The sequence below is a fragment of the Martes martes genome, assembly GCF_963455335.1.
Source record: "Martes martes genome assembly, chromosome: 4".
NCBI classification, from domain to species: Eukaryota; Metazoa; Chordata; class Mammalia; order Carnivora; family Mustelidae; genus Martes; species Martes martes.
In genome coordinates, this window is record NC_137891.1 from 99,640,810 (window position 1) to 99,668,554 (window position 27,745).

The following is a 27,745-nucleotide window of genomic DNA, read 5'->3' on the forward strand; positions in this document are numbered from 1 at the left end:
CGAGCGAGTCGATGAAGACCCGCGAGACGCCCCGCGTCCGCAGAAGCGCTCGACGGCCCCTGCAGGCGCTCGCCATCTTTTCCAGCCGGCGGGGTAGGTGTCTGTCTTTCCCAGACGGAGGCGGAGTACTGGGCCGAGAGTCGGCGCGGTCGGGTGTCTGTGCGGCGGGTGCGTTGCGGGTTCGGCCCCGGCGGGTTGGGCGGACGGCGGCGCGGGCGCCGCGGAGGCCGCGGGCGCTGCCCGGGGCTGGGGTCGCGCTCTCGGGGGGCTGCGGGGCGACTTAGCGGCGCTGCGGGTGCCGGGATGAGCGGGCGACTGGCCGCCTTATCTTCGGGTGCAGCTGGGCTGCTGTCGCGCGTTACACGGTTCAAAGAGCGGCCTGGGGAGAGGGACAAGCAAGTGCAAAGCCAGACCCGAGCGAACGTTGAATTGTGTGGGCTTTGGTTATCTCGGAAAACTTTACGCAGAATTTGAGCAAACGGCGTCAGCGGAATAGCTCGGTTGGCTGGAGTGAATTTTTTTTTTTTTAAACTCCAAATCTGATACGAATGTAAAAAGTTAGAGATTCAGATTTATGAGTGGGTGGTGAAAAACAGTAAGTATTTTCTCCCTGGCAGTGGCCATGAAAGTGTGATCCCCAGTTTAGCGTCATCGTCCTCATCTGGGAAATTGTTAGAGGTGGCCATTCTCAAGTGTCAGAGCTCCGGCTCCCGCAAACTACTCACAGGGAAACGGACTAAATTGCGAACTCCTGACTGTTGTGCCATGCAACTTCTGGGTTAACGTAGAATTTGACTCATTAGTCTTGTCTTTCTCTTTCACGTGTAATTCATCGAAATCAGATACTTTCTCTGTGCTTGTTTCCACTCAGCTGAGAGTTTGCTTGGAGATCTTTCTTGGTAGCTCTCCACTCAATTTACTTGTTTTCCTAATCTGTAAAATGAAGATAACTGTACTAGTGCCAAGAGTTTTTGGAGAATTAAATGAATGAATGTATGTAACAGTGTTTGGCACATAGTAATCAAACACTACTAACACATACATACACTACAAACACACACACATTAACATATAATGTATTATTTGTTTCAGGGGTACAGGTCTGTGATTTATCAGTCTTACACAATTCACAGCAGTCACCCTCCCCAGTGTCCATCACCTAGCCTCCCCATCCCTCCCACCCCCCTATTTTTGATATTAGTGTCAAAGCCTGAAGCATGAGAAAGGTGATTAAAAAGTAAGAACTAGAAGAGAGATCTTATTACTAACTGCCAAGTAGTAGAGTCACAGATGCCGTCCTTATCCCAACCAATACAGGGTGGTTACTTTTCCTAAACACTTTCAGAATATGGTCTGTGGGCCAACATCTCTGCCATCACCAGGAGCTGTTAGAAATGCAGAATCTCAGGCCCACGTCATTCTTAAGCAGAAGCTGTTTTTTAACAAGATTCCTGGCAGGTTTAGATGCAGTTTTATTTGGAGGAAGTGTGAGATAAGCTGTAAGAATTCTAACAGAGTTCCAGCCTTTAATCAGTGACCAAGGGATTTTGGCAGGAGGACTTGAATTTGAAGCTGTTCCACTTCTGCCTCACCTTCTCACCTTCCATCATTTCTTCAACTCCTAGTCCTGGATAAGTTTTGCTTCTGCTGATCATTATTGGAGAAAGTAGCGAGCCTAATAACATGACTGTGAAAGTCATAGTCAAAACTCAGCTGCTTGAAAAGTTTTTGATTCATCTCCCTTTGTATAATGCTCCCTAGGGAACTGTTTTCCCAGATCTCCATTCCTACGTGGCAACTTCCTGACACACAGTGACACTCCTGGCTTTCCAGTGGACCATTTCACCATCTTCTTGATACTGGGTGGTAAGGTGAACTCTGCCAGCTTCTCTTCTTTTTGCTTTAGAACCTTTCTTTCCAACCCTCCTTACTCATTTCTGTTTTGAAGGAATGTAAAACCTTGTTGCCTCTGGAAAGCCTTTTCTGTAGCCTTGATTTCATACCCTGCCATCTTCTCCGAGCTTCTGCTCAGTTCAGAGGCTCCCTTTACCAACTTAGTTCTTCACTGCTTAAAATTAAGCTATCCAATGCCCCCCCCCTCGCCCCGCACCAGACTTAATTTTTTTCAGCTTCTCTAAACTGTTGTTGACTAATGCCTCTTTCAAATAAAGCACCTCTTGGTTTCTCTACACTGCATTTTTTACCTTTTGTTCTGCTCTCATTAGTCTTAACTGGCTTCTCTTGGGTTTGAGTCTTCTCAAGGCTTTATTCCTTAGTTGAACTCCACCCCCCCCCCCAATATTCAGTCATCCAGTATTTCTCTCTCTAGAGCTCAACAGGGATCCTAGGATACTTTTCCCACCGTTATTATTGCTTAGTATTTTGGTTTTACTTTTTTTGGGGGGTGGGGTTCCTTTTTTTTTTTTTTTAACTTAAATTCAATTAGCTAACATATAGTGTATTACTATTTTCAGAGGTAGAGTTGAGTGATTCATCAGTTGCATAGAACACCCAGAGCTCATTCCATCAAGTGTCCCCCTTAATGCTTGTCATTCAGTTACCCCATTCCCACATCCCCATCATCTAATTCTCTTTCCCCACCCCCGAACCACCCTCCTCCCCTCCAGCAACCCTCAGTTTGTTTCCTGTGCTTAAGAGTCTCTTATGGTTTGTCTTGCTCTCTGATTTCATCTTGTTTTATTTTTCCCGGGTTTATTTCTTTTAGTAACCAGAATCATGCTGTATGTATTATTCTTTGATGTGCTGGTTGGAGATATTCTCAGCCTAGCTCACTCCTTTTATCCATTATATATTCCACGGAATTAGTATCACTGTTTGGGTTGCTTCATTCTGCTGTTACAATTATACCAACTTTTGTGCACAAACTTGAGCACAGGGTCTGGAATTTGAGGGGAAGAGTGCCAGTTTGAGCCCTTGGCAGTCTGAGCTGAAGGCATGTTGACTTGGCATTGAGCAGGTGGCAGGCCATGCATGCTGACTCGGTTGGACTGTGAATTTGGGCTGATGGCATGTTTGACAAGGACATGGCTACTTTTGCTTTTAATTTCTGTTTTCTGGGAAACTCTGTCTCTTCTATTCTAAATGAAAGCCACGCTAGATAGAGTATTCTTAGCTGTAGATTTTTTCCTTTTAGCAGTTGGAATTTATCATGCTGCTCCCTTCTGGCGTGCAGAGTTTCTGGTGAAAAACCCACCGATAGCCATCTGGGGTTTCCCTTGTATGTCACTGCTTTCCTTTCTCTTGCTGCTTTTTAAAATTCTCTCTTTATCACTGCTTTTGGTCATCTTACTTACTTTGTGTCTTGGTGCAGACCTCTTCAGGTTGGTTTTGTTGGGGGCTCTCTGTGCCTTCTAGGTCTGGATTTCTCCTTCCTTCCCCAGATTCAGGAAGTTTTTAGCTATTATTTCTTCAGACAAATCTTCTGCCCCCTTTTCTTGCTCTTCACCTTCTGGAATCCCTATTATGCGACTGTTATGCTTGTCAGCGTCACTGAGTTCCCTGGGTCTGTTCTCATTTTGTGTATTTCTTTCCCCTCTCATCTGCTCAAGCTTGATTACTTCCTATTACTCTGTCCTTCAGGTTGCTGGTCTGTTCTTCTACTTCTTCTTCTTTGGTATTTATTCCAGGTGGTCTACTTTTATTTCCACTTAGTGACTCCAGTAGCTCTAATATGTTCTTTTTTACATACCCTATCTCTTGGTGGAGGGTCTCATGGAGGTCCTGCACTCTTTTCTCAAGTTCAGTGAGTATCTTTATGAGTATTACTTTAAATTCTCTGTCAGATGTATTTCTTATCTCCACTTTACATAGACCTTTTGGTGTGATTTTGTTCTGCTCTTTCATTTGGGACATACTCCTCTGTCTCTTCGTTTTATCTATTACTGTGTCTGTTTCTTCGTGTTAGGAGAGTTAGCTATGTCTCCTGCAATAGAAGTAGTGGCTTTATGAAGAAGAGGTCCTGCAGTGCAGTGTCTCCTTTTCACCAGAAAATAGTGCTTCAGGGGTGTCTCTTATATGTGTTGTTATAGGGGTGTCCTGCCATCATGGCAGAGCTGTGTTTGCCTTCAGTCCAGTCTGTGATGGCTCTTTGCCTGTTGTGGGTAGAGTCTGGTGCCTGTGTTGTTAGTGGGCTGGTCCAGGGCTGCCTTGGAGTGGAGTTGAGTAGGACCAGGTGTTTGCCAGAGATAAAGTAGCACCAAACTGCAGGGTGATTTCCCCGCATTGTGCCCTGAGAAGCTTTTGTTGGTGGGCGGGGCCTGCAGTTAGACCAGCTGCCTGCCCCCAGACCAGCTGCTGGGGTCGCAGTCAGACTGGTGTGTGTGGTTATTTTCCCCTCCCTGGAGCAGGATTCGCTTTGGAGTGGTGCTGGCCCTTGTCTGGGCTGCTTGCACACTGTCAGCCTTGTGGCACTGCTTTGAAATGGCATCTTACCAAGAGCAATGGGAGGGGGTGGGTCTGCTTCACTGTTGCCTCTTGCCTATGTCAGGCTGTGGAGAGTCTTGTTTGCCAGCTTTCCAGTTGCTTTCTGGGTTATTTACCTGGTTTTACATTTTTAAACAGTAAAGGTTCTGGGGTTTGGGGTTTTTTTTTTATTGTAAGTAATTGACTTCATTTGTCAATATACTTGACCATTTCCTTTGCTCATAATTGTATCTTTTATTCACACCTTTTCTTGTTGAGTTTAAACTTCTTTAATATGTCAAGAGTCTGTGGGATGGAGACTTTCTTAGTCGTCTTATGTCTGAAGAAATCTGTAAGTTTGCTATGGCTGCCATAACAAAATGCCATAGACTGATGTCTTAAACAACAGAAATTTATTTCTGTTGTTTGAGATTCTGGAGGGAAAAGATTCTGGAGGCTGGAAATCCAAGATGAAAGTGTCAGCAGAGTTGGTTTCTTCTGAGGCCTCTCTCAGCTTGTAGAAGGCTGTCTTCTCCCTTTGTCTTCACATCATCTTTCCTCTGCCCTGTGTCCAAATTTCTTCTTATAAGGACAGCAGTCATATTGGATTAGGGCCCATGCTGATGACCTCATTATAACTTAATTACCTCTTTAGAGACACTGTCTCTAAGTACAATCATATGCTGGGGAACTGGAGTTTAGGACTTCAACATGTGGATTCTGGAGGAATACACTTCAGACCATAACAGTATCTCAATTAGTCTTTCCGATTTAAAAAAGAAACCCTTTTGTAAAATGTGAAATATAACATATATACAGAAAAGTGTATAAAATATAAATGTTCATCTTAGCAAATTATTAAAAAAGCACGTCTTTGTGTCTACCTTCTAGATTAAGAAATAGAACACTGTCGGTATCCCAGAAACCTTCCAGAGCTTTTTCCCTCACCTCATTCTTGATCTCAGAGGGAAAGATTTCACTATTCACCATCAGGTATAGTGTTTGCCTGTAGTATTCTATCTGGCAAAGTTTTCCTTTATTCCCGGTTTGCTTAGTGTTTTAGTCATGAATAATTTATCCTGTTTCACTCTTAATTTTGGGGGCCTTCTCTTTTTCTTCTTAATTTTACCATGTGTTTACCAATTTTTTTTTAGTCATTTCAAAGAATTAACTTTTGGTTTTTATCTTCAAGTTTGTGTCCTAATTTATTATTTTTTACTCCTGTTTATTTTTGATTGAATCCTTTTAGGGGTTCTTTTTCAGGCCTGAGGTAGTTTCCTGCTGTGTATGCACTGATCTGCACCTTGCTAAAGGCTCAAGGGGCACTGTTCTCAGACCAGTTCTCTGACGCAGACTGGATGTCCTACAGTTCAGTTCTGACACTGTGTACCCAAGGTAGTACAGACCCTCACAAGTTTAAGGACACAGTCCTATACAAGACTGCCTCCATGACAGACACACATCTTAGGGGCCTCCTGCACTTGTGACCTACTGGCTATAGATTAGGGGGATCCCACAACCCTGTCAGGTTGGATAATTCACTAGAATGACTTACTGGAAGAACTCCCTGAACAGTTTTATTGGAAAGGATATAGATTGGGATCAACCAAATGAAGAGACACACAGGACAAAGTCTGTGGGGGAGGATGTCGAGTTTCTGTGTCCTCTCTTCATGGAATCCAGGCATGTCACTTTCCTGGCACATCGTGTGTCACCAACCAGCTCCTCTGAGCCTCAGAGAAACACAGAGTTTTTATTGGGGTTTCAGTATGTGGGCATGACTGATTAAATCATTGGCTGCATGATTGAACTTAGTGACCACTTTCCTTCCTTCCCCTGAGGTTGGATAGTTGAAAGTTCCAAGAAAGTTCCAACACTCTAATCGCGTGCCTGGTCTTTCTGATGACCATCCCCCACCTGAAGCTTCCTTGGGGTCCAGCAAAGTCACATCAGTGTCACCTCATTGCAGGAGACACTGCTGTCACTCAGGAAATTCCTAGGGTATTTGAAGGAACTGGGGTCAAATGTCTTCATTTGTCTGGAGTTCTCTTGGCACCTTTCTCTTGCCTCAGTCCCCTCAGATTCTCAGCTGTTTCCACAGTGGCTTTCTGGGCTCTGCCCGAGGTCTCTCTTCCTGTGCAGTAGCCTGGAAACTGTTAAGGCAGTAAACTGGGACAATGGAAAGGCTGTCTGTGTTTGTTTCCCATTTTTCAAAGACCATTATGCTTGTTTGCCTGGTGTCCAGTGTCTTGAAAACTTGTTTCGTAGACTTTGTGCAAAGGTTTTGGTTGTTCAGGCAGGAGGGTACACCTGGCCCCTGTTACTTCATTTTGACCCAATGTAGGAGCCCTGGGAGTGCTTTGAGCATGGAGTTACTACGTCATCTTGACTTTTCTGCTGTTCTTTGAATGCTTCAGATTTTCTTCCTGCTCTGATCTTTATGCTTGCTGCATCTACACTCTGGATGTTCTTTTGCCAAGTCTTCCTAAGGTAGCTGCTGCTTATTTGTCTGCTTAAATGTTGTCATCTGCAGCTGTGTGAAAAACCACCTCAAAGTTTAGAGGCTTTCAACAACGATTTTATTATTTTTCATGATTCAGTGGGCTTATGGGCCTTGACTGGACTCATCCACATAGTTCTTTTATTCCACGTCATGTTGGATGGGTCCTAAGTCTGTCCAGCCATGGGACTGGACTGGGACCAACATGATGGCTCATTCACATGGATGGCCATTGGTGTTGGCTGCCAGCTGGAAGCTAAGTGTGCCCTCTGCACATGGCCTCTCCATGTAGCCAGGCCTTTTCACGGCATGGAGGCAGAGATAAAAAAGCAGGCGTTCGAAAGTGATGTAGAAGCAGCTAAACCTCATATATGCCAAAGCCCCACCTAGAACCAAAACAACATCATTTCTACCACAATATTTTGGCTAAATATTGTGAACCTATGTAAAACCTATACTCGTAGGAAGATTGTGACAGAAGCTTCATCATGTTTTTGGAACAGGAATTGTATTCCATTGTTGAACTGGGCAAGGGCATATGACTGAGCACCTTGACGATGTGTCTGTATTTTTTTAACAAAAATTGGACACTCTGAAAAAGGGACTTCCCTAGCAACTAACATATCTAGAAAACAATGAATTATAAATTGTAATATCTTCCAGTTATAATTCTTGGTAGACAGCTGACGTAAGGTATCTTATACTTCTTCCTTTTTTTCTTTTTTTAAAGATTTTATTTATTTATTTGACAGATAGAGATCACAAGTAGGCAGAGAGGCAGGCAGAGAGAGAGAGAGGAGGAAGCAGGCTCCCTGCCAAGCAGAGAACCCGATGTGGGGCTCAATCCCAGGACTCTGGGATCATGACCCGAGCTGAAGGCAGAGGCTTTAACTCACTGAGCCACCCAGGCGCCTCCCCTTCCTCCTTTTTCTTATAAAAAACCCTAACTTTCTCCCTGCAGTGGGCCACAATTTGGGTTGCTTCCCGAATTATAATTCTAAACCCCAGAGAAATGCTTTTGTTTTGGTGGGTCCCCAATGTTGGGTCCCCCAATAATGGGTCCGTGATTAAAGGGCCCATTATTAAAGGACCCCCGTTATAGTCTAAAATTTTTAGACTAATACAAAGCGAAGGTCAAGCAAAGCTTTATTTTGCGCCAAGCATCAAGAATCAAACCGACCATCAAACAGACTGGTCGGGGCCGCCCCTTACAGAGAGGGCAACCCCTCCCTGCCTCACAGACTAACTTTTATAGAGCAAAGGCCATGTTGTTGAGCCTGGCCACACACAGGTGGCCAATGAGATTGCAATACATGGAGAAAGCTGCAGTCATGTTAGGTCACACACGGGTGGCCAATTGAACTACAGTTCACCCCATAGTAGCTATTTGAACTAGCCTATCACCTTAGTCAGAATGGGCGCCCAAAACGCACCCCAAGGGCGGGGCCCATTCTCCTTGGTAGCTGGGAGACAGTATGGGCCCCCACTGATTGAATGTCTCCGCCTGACCGGACCCACCCTTGTATTTGAGCGTTATCTCCACTTGACTTGACCCACCCTGGTATTTGGACCTTGTACCTGGGACTGGTATCCCGGACTTGCTTTTAAGTAAGTTCCCCTGAGTGGGGCAGGGTCAATTTAAGTTTTACTGCATAAACAACAAAATGGCAGTTCAACCGGGGTGGGGCCGCTGTGGCTGAATAGGCCCTTACAGTTTTATTTCAGGTTTTCCTCCTTTCATGACCCATGATTTCACAGGGTCAGCCCAGATGCAGGAGGAGGGCAAATAAACTCCATCTCTCGATGGGGACTTGATGGAATTTTGGCTATCTTTAATCTCAGGCCTTCCCTAAAATACTCAACGTTGCCTAATCCATCCTGCCACTATCCTGCTTTATTTTTTTCATAGGATGTATCACTATCTGAAATGATATTTTTTTTTTTTGTCAACTTATTATCCCACTGCATCCCCGGGCCCCATGTGCCCCTCCACTCCATGTAGCTTTTTACAACCTGGGCTAGTTCCTGGTATCCCCGTCACCTAAGATAGTGCCCAGTATCCAGTAGGTGTTTAGTAAGTGTTGAACAAATGAATGCTGAGCTTTTCCCCAGCACCGTGTTCTCATTCTGAATTTCTTTGAAGTTAGTGATAACACCTTTTTGTTGTTGGTCAGCCTTGAAATCTTGGTCAGGCTTGCCATCTTCTCCCTTCCTTACGGGCACTCAGTGGTTGAGGGCTGTAGAACTAATCTTTAGAATGCCCTTCAGCCTCCTTTGGCTGTTTCAGGACTATACCAAGGACTACAGGACTATACCAAGTAGGTAGGACTATACCAAGTCCAGTTTTTCCCTCATTCTGTACACTTAACTCTTTCTTTTCTCTTCCCCAGATGTGGTTCCCATGTGTTCATAGCTATTGGTAGCAGATGAGGTTGGCCGTGGGCCTTGTCGCCCGAGCCTACCTTGTCATCCAACCATCTCCCGGCCCCAGCACGTCCATCCTTGAGTTTACGGTTTCCAGGGTTCACTTCGCTCCTCTGCCTCCCTCACCTCGCCCTCTTAGCATGTTACCCACGCTTCGCTATCTCCACCCCTGTTCCTCCATGAAGTGGTGCCAGTTTCCCCCAGTCAGATGAGCTTGCTTCACCCTTTGAACCTCTAAAACCCTGTGACTGCCTGTGTGGCTTTGACCATTTGCATTTGCTACTTAACAAACATTTGTTGAATTCCTCTCATGCACCAACTGCTGGGCTAGGTATTGGGCGTGGAGAGGTGGAGCAGGCAAAATGGAGAGTCCTTGGGGTGAATTCCGCTGGGAGTAAGAGGTTACTTCCCCCTGGAAAAGTCCACATCGTAGCAGGGTGGTTTTTTACCTTTGCTGCGTATTGGAGCCACCTGAGGGGCTTTAAAAATCCCAGCACCTGGGGCCCAGCCTTGGAGATTCTGATTTGATTGATCTGAAATGTGGCTGGAAGATTGAGATTTTTAGAAGCTCTCCAGGTGATTCGAATGCACAGCCAAGAGCGATACCCCCAGTCAACCTTGTTTGAATGTTAGTCTTACACATTTCTTATTTTCCATGTGTTAACAAAAAGAATTTGGGGTGAAGAGGTTTTGGTTAAATACCTCTTCTTTTTTAAAAGCAGTTGTACTGGGGCGCCTGGGTGGCTCAGTGGGTTAAAGCCTCTGCCTTCGGCTCAGGTCATGATCCCAGGGTCCTGGGATCGAGCCCCACATCGGGCTCTCTGCTCTGCGGGGAGCCTGCTTCCTCCCCCCCCTCCCCCCCCCCGCCTCTCTGCCTGCTTCTCTGCCTACTTGTGATCTCTATCTGTCAAATAAATAAATAACATCTTAAAAAAAAAAAAGCAGTTGTACTGAGCTGTGATTCACATACTATTTACTCATTTAAAGGGCACAGTTCAGTGGTTTTTGGTATATTCACAGGTACACGCAAACATCACCACAGTTCTAGATCATTGTTCATCACCTCAAAAAGAAACCCTGTGCCGGGATGCTTGGGTGGCTCAGTTGGTTGGGCGGCTGCCTTGGGCTGCCTTGGGCTCGGGTCATGGTCCCGGCGTCCTGGGATCGAGTCCCGCATCGGGCTCCTTGCTTGTCGGGGAGCCTGCTTCTCCCTCTGCCTCTGCCTATGCTCGCTCACTCTCTCTCCCACTCTCTCTGACAAATAAATAAATAAAATTAAAAAAAAAAAAAAAAAAAGAAACCCTGTGCCATTTAACTACCAGCCCAGGACTGAGCACCTGCCAATCTACCGTCGTCAATGTAGATTTGCCTGTTCTGCACATTTCATATTGGTGGGACCCTCTACTATGTGGTCTTCCACAGCACAGTGTTCTCGAGGTTCATCCATGTTGTAGCCCACGGCAGTATTTCATCCCTTTTTATGCCTGGGAGTCTCCCATTCTGCCGAAATGCCACAGTTTAGTTACCCGTCCGTTGAGAGATGTTTGAATCATTTCTGCTTTTTGGCTGTTGTGAATAATGTTGGCTGTAAACATTAGCGTACAAGTTTTTGTGTGACTGTGTGTTTTCATTTCTTGGGTATAAACCAGGGAATGGAATTATGAATCATATGAAAAGTTCCTATTTTCTTTTTGTCTCAGCGCAGATAGGTGTGTATGTGTTTAAATGTGAATACCATTTTACTGAGTATTTTTATTTCAGTTATTATTCAGAAAGAAAAATTTACCTTAGCACTAGAAGTAGGTAGTTTTTATTACAAAACCATTTCTTCTAAAAATAATTATATTTCATTATGTCTATTAAATTTTTTTTTAGCCTCATGCAGGATGCTGTATTCTCTGCTCCTTTGTGAGTGTCTGTGGCTAATAACCGCTTATGCTCATGATGATGACTGGATTGACCCCACAGACATGCTTAACTATGATGCTGCTTCGGGAACAATGAGAAAATCTCAGGTATTTAAAAAAAAATGCGTGTCCGTAAGATCTTACCGGTCCTGTAATGGAAATAGTCTACTTCTGTTACTCACAGAGCTTCCAGAGTCAAGAGTCATGTACCAATAACTAGCAGCCATGTAGAATATCTCCCTGGGTCTTAGTCTAAGATGATTTCAGCCCCACCTGCTTATTTCTGTGTTGAATATGAATGTAAAGCCTGTCGAGCTGCCAACTAACTTGATTTTAGTTCTTAGCTAGTAAATTTGAGACTCTCTTTTGGTTGTTCAACACAGATGAAGAATATGACAAAGTCATAAAAATGATGAAGTCAGATTTTAGTCTTCACTGACTTTAGGTTTTCATAACTGAACTATGAAGAAATAAAATCTCTCTTTTGCTTTAGGTAAAATATGGTGTATCAGAGAGAAAAGAAGTCAGTCCTGACTTGTCACATGCTGATGAATTGTTGGAATGTTATAGCAAACTTGATTCTTTAACTCATAAGGTTTGAATTTTTTTTAATTCATGAATTTTATGCTTATAGTATGTTGTTCTGTTTCCTGTCTTTCCTAACATCATAGTGTTTCTATGTATGTACTGCACAATTTATATATAATTTTTTCTTTAGTTACTCTAGCCTTGTCGTCTTTTTCATTACTCTGGCCTTGTCTTTTTTTTTTTTTTTTTTAAGTGCTCTTATTTTCTTGTAATAACATTTATCTCACCATGTTATAATTATTTCTTTACCAGACAGAACATTTCTTGGGACAAGGAATATATTTATATATTTTTTAAAGATTTTATTTATTTGAGAGAGAGAAAAATAGTGAGAAGAGAGCATGAGCAGGGAGGAGAGGGAGAAGCAGGCTTCCCACTGAGCAGGGAGCCTGACGGGGGCTCCATCCCAGGACCCTGGATCATGACCTGAGCCAAAGGCAGACATTTAACCGACTGAGCCACCTAGGTGCCCAGAGACAAGGAATATGTTCTATTTGTTTTTGATTTTCTGTCACCTTTCACAGTGCTGGGTCATAATAGACTCATGACAAAGGCAACCCATAAAATGTAAGAATTACTCTTGCAAAAATAAGGGATTATTATAATTTAGAATCTGGTAGCTATTCCTTCATTTATCCAATATTTTTATTTGTGTGGCTGAAATGGAGTTTATTAGAAAGGAAATAAATCAAGATTGTTAAGGGGTTTGAGTGTATGTTGTGGAGTGGGAACTGGCCTCTTGGCTGTGGAGGCCATCAGCTGGTGGCCCAGTGGAGGGGGTTCACGGAAGGAGAGGGGAGCAGAGGTTCAGCAATGCCCAGTGCTCCAACTGAGGCCGTGACAGGTGTTGAAGAGGAAAGTGTTGAATTTCTCCAAGGTGGAATAGGTGAATTTGGGTAGCTGAGGGAGGAGGGAAGAGGAATAGAGTGGAGGAGGGAGGTTTCCAGCTTGAGAGACTGGGAGAGCTTGTGAGCAGAGATATGGAGATCTCAATTCCAGATCTGTCAGTGCTGCTGTGGTTCTTATTGGGTGTGAATGCTGTCTCATCTGAGTGCTAGCAAAGAAATGCTTGGATAAATTTTGCTTCAGTTTAACTGTGTTTTGTAGTATCATGAGCTTGTTTGGCTGCACACTAGGAAATACAGAAATTTTTCACTCCATTCTTTGCATCTTGGGCTTAGCATTGTAAAAATAAGATTGATAAAATGGAATCTCAAGTCCTTGTTTTATAAAACATTCTCAGGGCGCCTGGGTGATGCAGTTAATTGATTTCCACTCAGGTTGTGATCTCAGGGTCGTGAGATCTAGCCCTATGTCAGGCTCCTTGCTCAATATGAAGTCTGCTTGAGACTCCCTCTCCTTCTGCCCACCCACAAAATAAATAAATCTTAAAAGAAAAAAAAACCAACAATGGGTGCCTGGGTGGCTCAGTTGATTGGGCAACTGCCTTCGGCTCAAGTCATGCATGATCCTGGAGTCCCTGGATCGAGTCCTGCATTGGGCTCCCAGCTCCGTGGGGAGTCTGCTTCTCCCTCTGACCTTCTCCCCTCTCATGCTCCCTCTCTCTCACTCAAATAAATAAATCTTAAAAAAAAAAAAAAAAAGAAAAAATACCCCGCACAAAACATTCTCTTAAAGGGGCTTCTGGGTGGCTCAGTTGGTTAAGCATTTGACTCTTGATTCCGGCTCAGGTCATGATCTCAGGGTGGTGAGATTGAGCCCCATGAGGAGCTCAATGCTGAGTGTGGAGCCTGTTTAAGATTCACCTCTCCTTTTGCCCCCCCCCCCCACCTCCTGCTTGTACTTGCGCGCGCGCTCTCTCTCTCTCTCTCTCTCAGAAATTCTCTTAAAGAGAAATTTTAAAAAGTTGTAAACCTTGCCTGCATGTGGAGGAAACTGCCATGTGACTTTTCAAGGGTCCTTCTCTCCTAAGTCTGTGTGTGACATTCAGTTGTCATGTTCATCATCTGAAGCCCATTTCAAATGCTAACTCAACTTGTGGTTCACACTCAGAAAATAAAAGTTCACACTCAGAAAATAAAAATAAAAGGCTAGAAACTTGACCCTTACATGAAACTTGGATGCTGTCTAATGTTGAATTTATTCTGTAATTACAGATCGATGAGTGTGAGAAGAAGAAGAAGGAAGACTGTGAAAGTCAAAGCAATCCTGTTTTTAGGAGATACTTACATAAGATTTTGATCGAAGCCAGAAAGCTTGGACTTGTGAGTTTTGGTGTGATACTAATCACTGTGGTGGATATTTTAATTATTAATTTCAGATGCGGGGAGGTACCTTAAATTTGCTGTTTGAGTTTTACTAAACAGTTGGAAATTTAATACATTTGTGAGTTGGCAAGGAAATTCTATGCTGACCACTTGCACACTTTCTTGTTCATATGATAAAAGATAATTCTATGCTAAGAAAAAGAACAGTGTGTTTTAAGTAGTTCCTCCCCCCACCTGGAAGCTTTTTACTGTGGCAAGGGCTCCTTTATAGAATTGCATATCGTGTGCATATTGTCCATAATTAATGTTAAGATTCCATTTTTTTAGAGTTCTTGTTTTCACTCTGAGGAGTCAAAACATCAAGAAAACTTAAGGGGAAGGAATGTTAGATAAATATTTAATAATCCCATCTTATTTTGGAAGTGAAAAAGCAGATGTTCTCATACATGTATCCTTTTATTCAAGTCTTATAAGTGTGTGTGGGATGAGGATACAGATAGAGCCAAGAAATTCCTATGATGGAGGTAATTGGCATTTAGCTCAAGGTTTTTTTTGTTTTGCCTTTTTTAGTTCAAGGTTTTTTAGATAGTAATGGATGACTACTTTTTCACGTTAGTGATGACTTGTGTTGTTACATGACACTTTTTTTCCGGATTTTATATTTGCTTTTATATAAGTATCTGTATTTACTCTTGTAAAAGAGAAACATTTTGCTTAACAGTTAACGAATGTAAAATGTTCATAGTGATATTGCTAACCTGAACTCACGTTAATAAAGATAGTTATAAATATCATGTTTGTTCATGGAAACTCCAATTTATTTGCCTGCTTTTTGAGATCTATTTTTTGTTTTGTTTTTTTTTAAAGATTCTATTTATTTACTTGACAGAGATCACAAGTAGGCAGAGAGGCAGGCAGAGAGAGAGCGGGGAGGAAACAGGCTCCCTGCTGAGCAGAGAGCCCGTTTCGGGGCTGGGTCCCAGGACCCTGAGACCATGACCCGAGCTGAAGGCAGAGGCCTTAACCCACTGAGCCACCCAGGCACCCCTTTTTGAGATCCTTTTTTTTTTTTTTTTATTTTTTTTTTATTTTTTTTTTTTTTAAAGATTTTATTTATTCACTTGTCAGAGAGAGTGAGCACAGGCAGACAGAGAGGCAGGCAGAGGCAGAGGGAGAAGCAGGCTCCCTGCTGAGCAAGGAGCCCGATGTGGGACTCGATCCCAGGACGCTGGGATCATGACCTGAGCCGAAGGCAGCTGCTTAACCAACTGAGCCACCCAGGTGTCCCTGAGATCCTTTTTAAAAAAATTTGTATTATTGTATTTTAGGCTACTTGAAAATAAAGTCAGCAAATGGAAAGTTGTAAATGAATCAACTTTGGAGTTGATGCTCATTATTTGTGGACTCTGTATTTGTGAATTTGTGTACTCGCTAACCTTTTGTAACCTCAGAGTCAGTACTTGCAGAGCATTTGCGCGCCTCTTGGACACACACACAGCAGCAAAGCATTCGAGTTGCCTGGTGTGTCCAGTCCTAGCTGAGACTGAGCAAGGCTTTGTTCTGTCTTCTGTTTCAACTCTCAGACTATAAACAAGTACTTCTTTATGGTTTATTTAGTGCTTCATATTTCACACTTCTGTTGATGTTATTTGGGTGTTTAACTCCCAGGAATAGTGTGGTCTAGTGTCTCTGAGCCGCGAGAAGGCTAGGATGTGCCTTCCAGGGAAAATACTCATGTTAGATAAGCTTTTTTTGGGCAGGAGTTACAGTGCTGTTGGCTGTGCATTCAGTGTTAATCAAAAGTATTAAACAAGGTATCTTTAAGTAGAAACACATAAAAGGGTTATGTATTGACTGGCTGATGAAAATGTCTTGGTAGGAACACAAACCTGTATTTCCTGTAGAAGCCATAGCTCAAGTATTTGTTAACTAGTGTCTGAGGTGACGTCCTAGAACAAACTGTTGCCAATAGTAAGAGTCTACTGTATTTTGGTAAAATGCAAAGTATCTTATTTGCATAGAGTTTTATAATTTTTGAAATGGTTTTCACATATACGCTCTCTGGTCATTATGTGAGACAAATAGGTGGATAATATTACTCCTATTTTATACATGTGAAATACAAACCACATATATATTTAGTTCCAAATCGGCTTTTGTCTTGAAGTGTTTCTCTTTTCTGTTTTTTGGGCAAATACAGCCTGAAGAAAACAAAGATGCTGTGCATTATGATGCTGAGATTATTCTAAAAAGACAAACCTTGTTAGAAATACAGAAGTTTCTCAGTGGAGAGGATTGGAAACCAGGAGCCTTGGATGATGCACTAAGTGATATTTTAATTAATTTTAAGTTTCATGATTTTGAAACATGGAAGTGGCGATTTGAAGACTCCTTTGGAGTGGATCCATATAATGTGTTGATGGTAAGGTGGGACAAGGGGGACGTAAGTAACAGCTCATTTTAAAAAATGCTTTAAAAACTCCACCATAGAACTCTCTTACACTGTTGGTGGGAATGTAAGCTGGTGCAACCACTCTGGGAATCAGTGTGGAGGTTCCTCAAGAAGTTGAAAAATAGAGCTACCCTACAAACTACTGGGTGTTTACTCCAAAGATACAAATGTAGTGATCTGAAGGGGCACCTGCACCCCAATGTCTGTAGCAGCAATGTCCACAATAACCGAACTGTGGAAAGAGTCCAGATGTCATCAGCTGAAGAATGGATAAAGAAGATGTGGTATATATAATGGAATATTACTCAGCCATCAAAAAAAGAAGTCTTGCCGTTTGCAATGATGTGGCTGGAACTAGAGGGTGTTTTGTTAAGTGAAATAATAAGCCAGTCATAAAGACAATTATCATATGATCTCGCTGATATATGGAATTTAAGATACAAAATTCAGGATCATAGGGGAAGAGAGGAATAAAATAAAAGACACAATCAGAGAGGGAGACAAACCATAAGAGACCCTCAACCAGGAAACAGGCAGGATTGCTGGAGGGGAGGGGGTGGGGATGGGGTAACATGGTCATGGGCATTAAGGAGGACATGTGATGGAGTGAGCACTGGGTGTTCTATGCAACTGATGAATCACTGACCTCTACCTCTGAAACTAATAATACACTGTATGTTAATTGAATTTAAATAAAAATTAAGAAGCCCCTCTACTGTAATCACGTTAAGAACCTGGATGAAGACACTTGTCTGTTGCCACCTCTCCGGCCGAGTGTGGCACAGATGACATTGCATATTTGAGGCCAGTTCTTTTGTTTTTGCTGGTGATTATCATTTTTCAGCAGGGAGGGTAGCTTGGCAGTAACCCTGCTCTCTGCTTCTTCCTGTTTTCGAGGTGCTTCTGTGTCTGCTCTGTATCGTGGGATTAGTAGCTACCGAGCTGTGGACGTATGTGCATTGGTACACCCAGCTGAGACGTGTGTTATTCATCAGTTTCCTCGTCAGTTTGGGATGGAATTGGATGTATTTATATAAGGTATTAAATAGGTGGAGCGTTTTCATGTTTTTCACTGTTACTTCATAATAACAGAAGACCGCAGTGCCTTTAGTACATAGCCTTGCCTCTGCTGAGGAGTACAGGCAATGATCGGAGACGGGGTGGGTGGGGGGGTTGCTGGCAGCTGCTCGCCTGTCTCTGGTGTTCTGGGTCCCTGACCCGTTTGGTGCAGGCCTGATTCGTAACCCAGTTTCTGACGGGTGGCATCTGGGTGGCTAAATCAGAATAGAGGTAGGTAGATGCATTTTTAAGAATTTTGTGTAGGTAGTTTAGAGTATGTCCTTTTATTCTTTGCCGGAAAGGATATCAAAATGTTATTTTTTAAAAGTTAGGTTATTTTCTGAATATGAAAGTGGTATGTTGATGGTAGACGATTTAGAAAAAATAGAAAGTTACACAGAGAAGTTTGATTTTTTAAAAAAATATTTTTATTTAAAAAATATATTTTTTAAGATTTTATTTATTTGACTGCGAGAGAGGGAACACAAGCAGGGGGAGTGGGAGAGGGAGAAGCAGGTTTCCGCAGAGTGGGGAGCCCAACGTGGGGCTCGATCCCAGGACCCTGGGTTCATGACCTGAGTTGAAGGCAGACATTAATGACTGAGCCACCTAGGTGCCCCTTGATTTTTTTTTTTAAACTGAGAATGAATGAGCAGGTGTGAGCAGGAGGTGGGGCAGAGGGAGAGAGAATCCTTGAGCAGACTCCTCACTGAGCAAAGGATTCCAATGTGGGGCTCGATTCCAGGACTCCAGGATCATGACCTGAGCCAAAGGCAGATACTTAACCGACTGAGCCACCCAGGCACCCCAGAAATTTGATTTTTAAAAGTTAAATATAATTTTGTCACCTAGAGATAATTGTCTCCAGTAATTGCAGGTATTTCTTTCTGGTCTTTTTCCAAAATTTTAATTCTTTCAAAATTGGGGTCATGGTGAATATAGAGTCAAATGAAGCACTACTGTTCTGTTGAAATAGCGTTGAAGGACAATTTTAGATCTGTCTGGCAGGATGAGTCAAGTAGCAAAATATTTTTGATGAAGTTATCTGATTAAATCAATCCTTAACTTTTTGCTCTAAGTTCTATAGCTTCTAGAATTAATTATTTTCAAATTAAAGGAAAAAAGTTTGGTTGAATATTGTTATCTTGGCAGTTTCCACCAGGGCTTGGATATATAAAAAATGTTATCTTTTTATCTAGGCCACTTGTGCTGAAAACCACCCAGAACAAAACTCCATTTTATCATGAATTATAAAAGAAAATGAGAAGTAGTCATTTAGTATATGTAACTATATTTTTGGGTGTGGTATGAATTAGATTTAAACTAAAATAATCTTTTTTATAAAAAGTACAAAGGTTTGCATTTTTCATCAAAAGTACTTAACAAAGAAGTACTTTGTAACAGTAGTTCTTTATCCTCACTCGTTGCTTTAAGACTGCTTTGCCATGAGTGGAAAAGAGCTGCCATTTAAAAATGTATTTTTTCCTTGGGGCGCCTGGGTGGCTCAGTGGGTTAAAGCCTCTGCCTTCGGCCCAGGTCATGATCCCAGAGTCCTGGGATCGAGCCCCACATCGGGCTCTCTGCTCAGCAGGGAGCCTGCTTCCTCCTCTCTGCCTGCCTCTCTGCCTACTTGTGATCTTTGTCTGTCAAATAAATAAATAAAATCTTTAAAAAAAAAAAAAATGTATTTTTTCCTGTTAAAAAACGCTGAACAGTCTGGTATCTGGTGAAGACGCGTTTTGAAGTCAGGGTTTTGGATGTGTAGACATAACCTTCATGTCTTCAGCCACTCACTGCTCCCTTTTGGTGTTGGTCAGCTCGCGTTTGCACAGCATCAGGCCGAGGTTGCCAAGCTGGAGCCGTTAAACAATGTGTGTGCTGAGAAGATGGACTGGATTGGAAGCCTCTGGGGTAAGGTATTGGTTCACTGGGCATCATTTTTTTCCGGGACGGAGATAACTTAGAGAAATGATAAAATGCTGAAAGGAGTGTTTCCATGACTGAGTCCTCAGTGTCAGAAGAACATGCCCGAAAAGTCAGGGTTCAGACCGTGACTCTTGGCTCATGTAACCTCACGGGGAGAGAATAAGAACTGTGTCTTCACTGGCTCCCATACTGCTACTGTCTCCTCCATTGGACTGTGGTGGAGACGGTGCTCATCTTGTCTGTCTAGCCCAGCATGTGCATTAAAGAAGTGAATCAGTGTTTATGTGAATTAATATCCATCTTAGACATAATCTCCTTATACTGACTTACGAAATCTTATGTTGTAGCTTTACTATACATTTTTTTTTCCTAAAACGAAAGTTGTTTAACTTTCTTTTTCCTTACAGATTGTATATACATTCTCACTACTGTTGACTGCCTTTAGTTCTGTATATCTAGCAGTAGGAATGGTTTAGTGTTCAAAGGCACTTTATAAATGCAAGTCCATAATAACTGACCCAGAACAGAATCTCCGCAGATTGTACAAAACAGGGTGTCCGAATTAACGTTTCTTTAGAAGTTGTGGGAACTAAACCAATCTGGCCTTGCTTCCTGGGTACAGGGGACAATCGAATGCCTCCTCTAGGAGGTTTAGATTTTAAAAATTTAGAAAAATTGGGAGAACTGATATTCTTCATTTTGTAAAGTAAGGGATTTTTTAAATTGAAATTTTACTGAGATAATTCTAGATGCACAGGACGTTGGAAGAAGGAAAACAAATCATTGTGCCCCTTTCCCGTTTTCGTCCCGTGTAAAGGTCTTACACAAAGATAGCAATGTGAGACCACAGCCAGGATATTAACTTGCATATAATTCAGTGATCGCCCTCAGATTTCCATGGTTTTAGTTGGATTCATTTGTGTGTGTGAAGAACAGTTCTTAATACCTACCTTTTAGAAATTTTCATAAAGTATAATGTTTTATCTACATAATACTTGTCTGATTTAAAAAGATTTTTAAGATAAACATTTTGGACATAAGATGAAAAGTTTTTAAGTCAATGTTACAAGGAGTCCATTTGTACAGCATTTAAAATTGGTTGGTGGTGGGGACAGGGACAGAACCAAATTATTGTCTTATTTGGGAATGAAATGCAACTTTTTTTTTTTTAAATGACTCAGTGTTTTGTCTGTTTCTCTAAATAGAATTGTTACGAAGCTCATGGACCTATAAGGATGACCCATGCCAAAAATACTATGAACTCTTATTAGTCAACCCTATTTGGTTGGTCCCGCCAACAAAGGTATAGAATACATTTGTAAAATTACTTATACAAAGTTAGTAAAAAAAAAAAAAAAAAACTCTTGTATTTATTAAAAGTTGTTAGTGTTTTTTTAAAAACATTTTGCTAATAATAAATCCTTGTTCTAGAGAAAATACTTCCATTACACAATGATTTTCACATTGAAAGCATTTTAACTTAGGAACGTAATTTTGGCCCCAGTGTACAGTGAATTTTGGCTCATTCTGTGTGCTCAGTCCTTTGAGAGAAAAATTAAGTTGCTGTTATCTTTTGTTTTAGGCACTGGCAGTTACATTCACCAACTTTGTCACAGAGCCGTTGAAATACGTTGGGAAGGGAGCTGGTGAATTTATTAAAGAGTTCATGAAGGAGATTCCAGTATTACTTCACATTCCAGTGCTGATCATTATGGCATTAGCTGTCCTGGTTAGTATACAGCATGGTTGATTGTTAACAGCACTTGGGGAAAAAAGGCAATTCTAAAACTTGACTTTTTTGCTGTTGTTAATCAGGCTAAATTAGGCTTAATGGTATGAAAAGATGATTTTTAAGTGGTACAGATTTATTTTTACTTACATGTATATTTTTTTTTTTTTAAAGATTTTATTTATTTATTTGACAGACAGAGATCACAAGTAGGCAGAGAGGCAGGCAGAGAGAGAGGAGGAAGCAGGCTCCCTGCTGAGCAGAGAGCCCGATGCGGGGCTCGATCCCAGGACCCTGAGATCATGACCTGAGCCGAAGGCAGAGGCTTTAACCCACTGAGCCACCCAGGCGCCCCTACTTACATGTATATTTAAGCAAGGAAATGATTCTCAAGTTTGATTGTAGATGTCATGGTAGTGACTTAGAATAATAACATTTTTCTAAATTTGTTCTTCAACTTGGTGAATTAATATACATGCAGTCAGTTGTTTTTGTTCTCTTTGAGAAAGGGGGCCTTATTTCAGTCTGGGGTTTTTGCAGCATTGAGAGGGGGAAGAACATTGGCTTTTCCACAGAATTAAGTAGGGATGTGGGAGAAGGTGAGTTGCTGAGAAAGTTGGGGGATCCAGGAATAGACATTAAGAGGAAACATTATTCATTATTCATCTGTTGTCTTTTTAGCTTTTTTATTGTTGATTTTCAGCCCTTATCCTAATAAAGCAGTTGTCACATAAAATGTAAAGAACCCAGATGTGCCATGGTAAAAGCCAGGTTTGTATTTGTAAAGGAATTAGCCTATTTCAAGTTTACAACTTTAAATATTTTCAGCATTTACTTTCTCTGATGGGTGTGAATATACACAACATAGTAATTATCAGACAATTAGTACCTTCCAATTTAAATTAATAATAATTAAAAGGATTGTCTTCCCTGAGGATACAGAATTTATCACACTTCATTCACTTTGAAATTATTCCTGTTTGCTTTTTTGACTTGTGATTACAGGAGTCAGGTTTAGGGATATGGTTTTGTTAGGTGACATGAATTGTTTAGTAGTGTAGATTTTCCTTGACTTATAGGATTACATCCCAATAAACCCATTGTAAGTTGAAAGTACTGTAAGTCGAAAATGGATTTACTATACCTAGCTTGCAGGACATCGTAACTTAGCCCAGCCCACCTTAAACATGCTCAGAGTAGTTGGGCAAAATCAATCTAATACAAAGCCCATTTTTATAACAATTTATAACAAAGTGTCAGCTATCTCACATAGTTTATTGAATATTATACTGAAAGTGAGAAACAGAACGGCTGTGTGGGTGAGGTGTGGTAGGGGTTGTTCACCCTTGAGACCCCGTGGCTGACCAAGAACTGCCCTGCCCAGCATCACCAGAGAGGATCGGACCCCAAATCGTTAGTACAGGAAAAGGTCCAAATTTTAAATTCAAGGTACAGTTTCTACTGAACACACTATCACTCTCTTAGCATTGTGAAGCCTAACAATTATACGTTGAATCATCATAAGTGGGGGGACGATTTGTATTTAGTCTCTGAAGCTGTATTATAAGCAAAAACCCATCATCTCTTACTGCTTCATCTTAAATAGTTTTCTCCAGCACAGTGATTTTCAAACTTTTTGTTTTTAGGACCCTTTTGCCTTCCTTCTTAACTGCAGACCACACACACACAAAAAAAAACCACAAAAAAAAACCCAAAAAATAAGAAAAGCCTCCAAGAAACAAACAAAAACTGAGGACCACGAAGAGCTCTTGTTCATAGGGGTTTTATTTATTGATATTTACCATATTAGGAATTAAAACTAAGAAAAATTTCAAATGTAAGTCTATACAAGCACACAGTTGAGCCATCAGAGTGAGGAAGTCTCTCCAGCCCCAGCAGACTCCACCATACACTCAGAAGGGAAGAGTAAAAAAAGACTTAAGGTCTTTGAAGTATGGAAAGTTTGACCTCACAGAGTCCCTGAAACTGTCCCAGGGATTCCCACCCCCCGCCCCAGGGGTCAGTTTGAGAACTGCCTAGTTTTTCCCATGAAATGGGACTCAAAGCCTGTTGGATTTTAGTTGTCACTAAAGCCACGTTTGTATTTGTAGGAAAGCTACCATACATGAGAATGTTTATGTAATGATGTGCGTGTGAAAATAGTTGATGAGCAGTTATCAATTAGTACCTTCCAGTTTCAATTTCTAGGTTTTAGCCAACTGCCCTTGTTAGAATTCAGTCAAAATGTGTTCAGCTGATTGAAATGTCTACTTAACACTTAGTGATTTCTCACATTTTATTGGCTACTTTGGCCTAGTATTAATCTAAGCAAGGGATCACAAATGAAACAACGGTAAAATAAACATGTTTATGTCTCCAAATGCCCTTGAATCAAGTTAGGTAATTTTGCTAGCACCCTGAATAATTTCATTGTAAGTCAGCCATTAAATACTATGTATTTTTTTCTTTTCCTTCTAGAGTTTCTGCTATGGTGCTGGAAAATCAGTTAATATGCTGAGACATATAGGTGGTCCTGAGAGAGAACCACCCCGGGCCCTTAAGCCAGGTGATAGAGGACGGCTGCAGGAAGTTGATTATAGACCCCATGGTGGAGCAGGTGATGCAGATTTCCCTTATAGAGGCCACTTTGGCCCCTTTGAGCAAGGCCCTTATGACAGAACATATGAGGGTAGAAGAGATGGTATGAGAGAGAGAGATGTTGACTTGAGGCCTAGGACTGGCAACAAGAGCCCCGAAGTGCTCCGGCCATGTGATGTACCCCAGGCAGAGGCGAGAGAGCGTCCCAAGGCCGTACCCTGTGTAAGTCAGCAATTGTTTATTTTGCCATCCCCCTTCATGCTAGACCTCAGTGCTTCCTGTGGAGCTTCTGGTTAGGTGTTTCTGCTCTTTTACCTTCCACGGTTAATTATATCGTTATTGATATAATTGTTTACTTTCTCTTTTCTGGTCAAAAGTTCGGCCTTCTTAGAACTAAAAAGAGATTTAATTTTTATGTTAAATACTATTAAACAGTAGTTAGGACAGGTGCTAATTCATAGGAAACCAGCTAATCGTGACTGAGATTTCTGCCCTTTGAAGAGCTGAGAGAGAAGTCCTCACTGAAGGCCTGGAGGCCTGGGGATCCTGCAGGAGAGTCCTGAAGGCTCAACTGGGTGGGAGACCGGGCGGGGAGGGGTCACACACCCTGCTTTCCCAAATCCTTGGTATCATTGGCTAGACTCTGCTTTCTACCCGCAGAATGCTGAGGTGTTTTTTCTACATTATTGGCCATTTAAAGGGAGACTTGCATTTCTGTTTGAGAGCAGAATTTATGATGTCTTAAGTTGTTACTGTAAACCTTTGAGAAACAATTGTGAGCACAGTTGAATCTAGAAAATTAGAATCCCTTCCATTGGAGTTTCTTGTAAGAGGAAACATACTTGCATACATCTAAAATTTTTTCCGATGTGCCTTTCAGCTTTAACAGTTAATGGCAGTGCGCCACTCATTCCAAACCCTCCAGGGACTGTTCATCTCACTTAAAGGGAAAGCTAGTTATCTCAGTGGCCAGGGCTTCTTGGATCTGCCCACAGTCCCCCTCCATTAGTACATGGATTTCTTCTACTCTCGCTCTCCTTCAGCCACAAGGACCTCCTCACAATTCCATGAACTAGAACCTTTTTACTTGCTGCTCCCTGTCTAGAATGCTGAAATGTTCATTTCTTTAAGCCTTTACTCCTGTATCACCTTTCAGACTACCTAATTTAAACAGCACTCTGGCCCCAGCTTGGTACTTTGTTAGTTTGTTGCTTGATTGTCTCTCCAAGCTAAACCTAAGTTCCAGTGAGGGCAAGGGTTTTTTGTTCCTGCTGTATCCCCAGTACCTGGAACTGAATATAGGATCAGTAAATATGAATTACTCTCACCAGGCAAGAGGAGTCAGCAGTACTGGTCACGAGTCCTCTTGCTCTCCTAAAGCTGGGTCACTAGACCACCTGGCTATCCTAAGTGCCCCCACTCCTCTGCAGGGTTCTGTGAGGATTACGAACATTGACATAATTACAGCACAGCACTGGAGCTGGGATTTGAAACAGTTGGGAGTTTGATACAGATTTATACAGAAACTTATTAAGCGTGTTCGGTAACTGAATCTTCACATTACGTTAATTAAACAATTAAAATGTCATTCTCTACAGCATAAATTACCTGTTTTGGATACAAAGCTCAAAGAATTTAGTGGAATCCAGGGAGAAAGCACACCGCCAGAAAGCAGTACTGAAAGCAGCCAGTCTACTAGGCCTGTCTCTGGCCCAGACACATCAGAGAAGGTGGAAGGTTCACCTGCACAGGAAAAGGCCCAGCTCAGGACTGATGCCAGAGGCAGCCCAGAGGAAGGCAGTGCGTCCTGCCCAGCCAGCTGTGGAAATGATCTGGATACTGGCCCACGTGGCTAGAGGAGCACAGACTCGGCCCACCACTCGGAGGTCATCATTGGGTTTTGTAAAGTATACTCTTCACAACTGTTTGCTCTTCTCTACAAATATTCTGACATTTACTACTCCACAGGTGCCAACTTAAACATTAATATTTTTATTCACCATCAGAACTAATGAATACACATGTATTTCTGTGTAATTTTATCTTTCGCGTAATTTCATTTTCCTGTTGGTGCTTCCTGCGGGACTTTGAGGTCTTAATTTTGGAACAGGATCTCATAGATGAATGTATGGCAAGCATCACTGATTTCAAATAATTAAAGAGGCCAGTTTGAATCAGGGAACAATGAAAAATAAGTTTTATGGTTCACACGCATATATAGGCACCAACTAGCTAATGTGTGTGTTGCTTAGTGGCTGTCCTGTAATACCTACTTCAGTTGATTTGTGAGTTGTGCACGGATTCGGTATGTTTCTGAAAGTGGCAGGTACTCAGAAACCATTGTAAGGATAGTCCGCTGCCATCAGCTTTACCCTCTTCATGCACTTCATTGTCTCAATGCAGTTACCGAGCCTGTGTTCCCTTGTCTCTACGGAGGCTGCCCCAGCTCACCATGGCTTCATAATTGCGAGTGATGCCTCCATCCCTCAACTCTTCCGGCGCTCACCGGGCCCGCTTTCTTGCTGCCCCTCTTTACCCTCAGCTAAGACAGAACTGAAGATGGGCAGGAGACTTTAGTTAGCACAGCTTGTTAAATCGGTGATTGTGGTTTTACATAGTCAGTAGCTGGAGAATAGCTTTACTGTTTCCCCACCAAATACATACTTTACACCTTGGTCAGGTACATTGTTTTTGCTAAACAGCATAATTTCTGTATGTTCCTGGTTAAGTATAAAAAAATGCCGTTGTCAGTTAAGATTTTAAAAAATTACCTCAGCAAGAGGATGTAAAATTTATTGTTAATATTACTTTCTAGCTTAATATTGCAAACATCTTGAGTAATTCATCAGAAAGGTAATAGTTCTTTGCAGAAAACACAGCAGGATTTTATATAAAAATTCACAGCACAGTGTACTAACGCAGGGGTGCCTGCAGTTCTGAGTGGCTTTGTGAACATCGATGCATATTAAGTCTTCCCTGAGGGCTAGACCTGTTCACACTAACTGGTAAATATGTGCTGGGGGTGGGGGAAATACGTGCCTAGGGTGGTTGTCGTCAGAGCTGTGACTGGATTCTGGAGAGCAGTGAATGCCTCAGGTGAGAGACCTTTAATTATGATAGTAGAGTTAATGCTGTTTCAACCCCTGACTGCTTTTTATCAATCAAAAAATGGATCTGTAAAAAACTAAGTAGAATTTCATCTTTGTATTCTTTCATTACAGATATCCGTTTGGGGATGCAGTCCACTTTGACAGCTAGCGAGGCAACATACCACTGCTGTTGAATGATGACAGCAATTTAGGGAAGACACTAAAGCAGACCGAACAGATCAAGGCCAGTTTATAACTTGGAGAAATAGACTTGTTTCTTGTCCAGCCCATATCTGTCATTAGAATCAAGGATTTTAGCAACAGGTTTTTAGGAAAATTGCAATGGGGTCGACAGCTTTTTAAAAGCAGTGTTTAAATGGAATAGAGAATGTTGAATGTTTACAGGGTCTAAGAACTGTTGTATATGCAAAATAAATACTTATTTTTACATTATTGTGATTTGGTATGCTGTCTTTGCTCATCAAATATGCTTGTAAGAAAAAAAAAACCCCATGAAACTTACGTGCGGTTTTTACAAGGATGCTGTCTAGGACGTTATATCCTGTATGTAATATAGAAGACAAGATGATCCAGGTGCTGAGTACTTTTGACAAAATTTGTCTGATCTTAGAACCAAAAATCTTTTTTTTCCCCCCGAGCCTTTGATGTGATTCCAGATTAACTATCTTTCTATTTTATTTTTGTAAATATTGGCGTTTGGAGAAGTGGTTCTCACTATCCACCAAATCACCTGAAGGATTTTAAGGAAGAACAGAGCCCCTGATTCCATCCTGGCTGTGCAGAATCAGAAGCAACCAGAGGT

General features: G+C 41.9%; 1 protein-coding gene across 4 annotated transcripts; it reads left to right on the forward strand.

Moving 5' to 3' along the window:
* Positions 1–27,375, forward strand: CLCC1 (chloride channel CLIC like 1). Of its 4 annotated transcripts, XM_080800396.1 has the most exons (13): positions 17–93; positions 1,762–1,866; positions 11,222–11,361; positions 11,747–11,848; positions 13,959–14,066; positions 16,270–16,491; positions 17,419–17,559; positions 19,398–19,491; positions 20,712–20,809; positions 21,089–21,235; positions 23,714–24,055; positions 25,432–25,719; positions 27,055–27,375. In XM_080800396.1, the coding sequence occupies exons 3-12, from the start codon at positions 11,233–11,235 to the stop codon at positions 25,687–25,689; spliced, it is 1,641 nt and encodes a 546-aa protein (XP_080656522.1). In that variant the 5' UTR covers positions 17–93; positions 1,762–1,866; positions 11,222–11,232; the 3' UTR covers positions 25,690–25,719; positions 27,055–27,375. The 4 variants fall into 4 exon arrangements, with proteins under 4 accessions (XP_080656521.1, XP_080656522.1, XP_080656523.1 ...); XM_080800395.1 differs by lacking the exon at positions 1,762–1,866 and having other exon boundaries at positions 1–93; XM_080800397.1 differs by lacking the exons at positions 17–93; positions 1,762–1,866 and adding an exon at positions 102–168.
* Positions 27,376–27,745: the final 370 nt, after the last annotated feature.